This window comes from Otolemur garnettii, unplaced genomic scaffold (assembly GCF_000181295.1).
Source record: "Otolemur garnettii isolate 467f Iridium unplaced genomic scaffold, OtoGar3 scaffold00018, whole genome shotgun sequence".
Classification (NCBI taxonomy): domain Eukaryota; kingdom Metazoa; phylum Chordata; class Mammalia; order Primates; family Galagidae; genus Otolemur; species Otolemur garnettii.
This window is the reverse complement of record NW_003852413.1, coordinates 22,784,474-22,788,320: the sequence shown is the minus strand read 5'-3', so window position 1 is coordinate 22,788,320 and position 3,847 is coordinate 22,784,474. Positions and strand designations below refer to the sequence as shown.

Below are 3,847 nucleotides of genomic sequence, written 5' to 3'. Positions count from 1 at the left end.
AGCGGATCTCCGCCAGCTGGGCCTCCACGTTGGTCACCATGCACTGCACCTGGGCCAGCTGGGAGCTATAGCGGGCCTCACTCTCTGTCAGCGTGTTTTCCAGGGAGTTTCTCTGGAGGATGGATGGGGAACAAGTACAGAATGTCAGAGAGCTGCTCCTTACAGGGTTTCTCCATGGGGTTCCATAGATCTCAGAGCTAAGGAGACTGTGCCCCAGAGGGCATCCCCGTAACCCCCCCTACTTGTGACCCCACTTCCCCAACCTCCCTCTGCTCTCTATCAGGTCTGAGCCACACTCACCAGGTTGTGCTGGGCCTGCAGCTCGATCTCCAGGGCATTGACCGTTCGTCTCAGCTCAATGATCTCTGCCTGGCAGGACTGCAGCTGCTCTGAGCTGGACACCACCTGCTTGTTCAGCTCCTCAGTCTGAAATAGCCAACGGGAGGAAATGGGATCAGACCCAGGCTGAGGGATCCTGGCGGTTCAGAGGAACTGAGTGGTCAGGCGCTGAGATGCCCACCTGTCTGGTGAACCATTCCTCCACTTCTCTACGGTTGGTGTCCACCAGGGCCTCGTACTGACACCTGGTCTCATTTAGAACTCGGTTCAGGTCCACAGTGGGGGCGGCATCTACCTCCACGTTGAGGCGGTCTCCGATCTGACAGCGCAGAGTGTTGACTTCCTGAGGGAGAACAGGGAAAAGATGACCCACAGAAAAAAAGTCTATGAGTAACTTTTTTGTGAGATTACAATGAAGAGGGAAGAAAGAGGATCGCATTGGAATTTAGAAAACAGGAGTGGAAAACCAGTTGAAGTCACCCCTGGAGGTTCAGGCCCCCCTCTGGGTCTCTGCCCTCCTCTGCATAATGAGCTGCTTGACTAGGATTCTATCATTTCTTTCTGATTTCCCATTTGTTCACTGATAAGCTTGGCGTGATAATTGGTTTGTAATCGCAGCTACTTAACTATAGAGAAGCCACATTTAACTCCCCATTCATTTCACATCTCCTGCCTTCAGACACTGACTATTAGAGGTTGTTTCCTCCTCCTGAAAACAACTAATGTTTGCAACACATATCCAATTTTCTAGTATTATACTCAACCACAAGATCTGATTCAACCATTCATTATTTGAATTCTTTCATTTCTCCATCTGTCCATCCATTCATCCATCCATCCATCAGTCCACCCACCTAACTCACATTTATCCAGCTTGGGCTCTAGTTATCTAGATGAAACAGAGTACACAGATGTTTGCTCTCTTCTCCTAGTCTTGGTGAAGATAGTAGATCTTATCAAGCAGCAAAACATATTTTAAAGATCTTCATGTGGCCTCTTAGCCATGCATACCCAGCCCCACCTGGAAATAGCTCAGTTGACCACATTCCCTTGTGCAAAAGAGGTGAGCTGTAACTCATTCCCCCAGCAAGCCCCAAAGTATGTTTTGAGTAACCAGCAAAAGGTTGTGTGAGCCATAGGGAGCTGGAGAGCAGGTGCTTACCCTCCCTACTCAGGGAGTCGTGGAGCCCTCAGCACTGGGGTGTTGGGGATGGAACCTTCTCACCTGCTCGTGGTTCTGCTTGAGGCAGAGCAGCTCCTCCCTCAGGGACTCCACCTGGGCCTCCAGATCAGACCTGCACAGGGTCAGCTCATCCAGGATCCTGCGAAGGCTGTTGATGTCAGATTCCACCAGCTGCCTCAGGGACAGCTCTGTCTGATACCTGCACACACAGCCAGAGGTCAAAAGAAGAAGGCGGTGAAAGGAGAAGACTGTTTCCTGGGCTTTGCTTGACTGACCTGTAGTCAAATTCATTATATTTTGAAGGTTTTAAATTTTTGAAAAGGTGTTTTAAAAGCAAAAAATTATATACCACTCTGCCAAATGAGAAGGCCTACTTTTTCTCCAAGACCCACAAAAAAGTATTGGTGAGATGCCTGTGTATAGTTTCATCCAACACTAACTACTTTTGTTCTAAGACTCCTTTCTTATGCTGCTATCAACCGAGCCTTGCCATGTGTGCTGTCTTTATTTGGCACACCTGGTAAGCCTGCTACAGATTATCTCCAACCACACTGAGATGGGCAAAAGTCAGTGTCGTTTAGATCCGGCCTTGCCACTAACTGCCTGTGGGCAGATTCCTTAATCTCTCTGAGCCTCCGTCTCCTCATCTGTAAAATGAAGACAAGCTAACACTTCACAGGGTTAGGCTGAAGATGAAGAAATGAAATAGGTAAACTTATACTGTAAATGGTCAAGTCTCATAAAAATGCAAAGCATTATCAGGACTTTAATAGTCATACCTAAAAATACTATTCATTGCTTCTCTGAAAGTAAACAGTGTTGCCTGATACTTTTGTGTTTTAATCACTTGTTTTCATGGGCTGATAGTAGCTGATGTAGACTAAGAAACCAGTATGAAATTTACTTTTAAACTTGGTCCATACATTAAGTTGAAAAGGAGAAAGACTAGGTGGTTTTTTACCACCAAACTTCAAGCACAGAATCCTGGCACCCCGTCAGGAGACACTGACATTTAACCTAACTCTAACTCAGTACAGGAGCCCTCCAGTATCGCCCAGAAGGATCTCCTTGCACACTCCTGGGATAGGAAGTTTATCACTTCACAGTTCAATCTGTCTCCAATCATCAGAAACACCTTACTTGGTCCTGAAGTCATCAGCGGCCAGCTTGGCATTGTCAATCTGGACCAACAACCTGGCGTCCTCAGACTTGCTACACAGGATCTGCAAACAGGGTGAGTTGGGAAATGAGTTGTCCTGAGAAGGAATGCCTTATGCTGTCAAACGAAAAGTTGTTTTCTTGCAGGCATAATCCTTTCAAATAGCTTTGAGTCCTTTCAAATTTTCAGTTTGGAGATAAAAGGATTCATTCACAGAACTGATCATTGCAAAACCAGAACAGTCAAGGTGAAATGTGCCCTTTGTCATGACCACTACTTTTCTTGGTCAGCCTCCGGCTTCCATCAGGAACTGAGCTTACTGGGTAGCTACAGGTCAAAGTAGAGTGACCAGCTGTCTCAGTTTGCTTAGGCCTGAAAGGGTTCCTGGGATGCTAAAACCAGGACAGTCCCAGGCAAACCAGCACAAACTACCCTCATATTGCCCTTGCCCATTCTTGTGTACAGAGCCTCTCCTTCTACCTTGGATTCCCCTTTACATAACAGGACTCCGGTGTGATCCATGCTGTTTACATTTTTCCAGTGACATTTCAATGAAGTCCCACCCCTATGTGGACTCTTTACCTACACCCAGACTGTCCTGCTTGTATGGCCCTGTACTGTCCTCTGTGTCCACACCTGCTCTAGAGGATGGCAGTTGTCTGTACATGCTAATTAATTTCTGGAGTCAGTGGCTCTGTTTCCTAGCCATAGACACTGTCTTTTGCTACAGCGTTGAAAGGCTTTAAGCATGTGAAGATTCTTTCAGGAAATCCCTAGCACAGAGAAATAATTCAGGTACATACCATGTTTTCAAAGTGTCATAATGCTCTGAAAACAAAACCGGAATATCATCATTGAACTGATATTCTGATCTGGGGTAAGAAACAACAAAAGACAACTGACTGATTTTAGTCTAATGCCTCACTCAGTCCCCAGCCTGTACCCTTCCCTTGTGGTTCCAAAATATATTTTCTAAGACTTGTTGATGTCCTTTGTAAGCCATGAATTTGATACTTTCATCATTCTCAACATTCACTATGAATGCCTTAGATGCATTCAGAAGTTGGTAAACTAAACTGGGAGAAACAGATCACCAAACTGGCAGCGTGGTAGCCACTCCTCACCTTCTGCTGGAGCTCCTCAATAGTGCGGAAGTAGGACTGGTA

At 46.2% G+C, this 3,847-nt stretch overlaps 1 protein-coding gene across 1 annotated transcript in view; it reads right to left on the bottom strand.

The window, feature by feature from the left end:
- LOC105886653 (keratin, type I cuticular Ha3-I-like) overlaps positions 1–3,847 on the bottom strand; it is a 6,591-nt gene that overhangs the window by 713 nt on the left and 2,031 nt on the right. Inside the window, exons 2-7 of the mRNA XM_012802896.1 lie at positions 3,806–3,841; positions 2,663–2,745; positions 1,565–1,721; positions 521–682; positions 301–426; positions 4–112 (exon numbers count right to left, since the gene is read on the bottom strand). Of these exons, the coding sequence (XP_012658350.1) occupies positions 4–112; positions 301–426; positions 521–682; positions 1,565–1,721; positions 2,663–2,745; positions 3,806–3,841 (673 nt within the window). The remainder of the gene's footprint in view (positions 1–3; positions 113–300; positions 427–520; positions 683–1,564; positions 1,722–2,662; positions 2,746–3,805; positions 3,842–3,847) is intronic.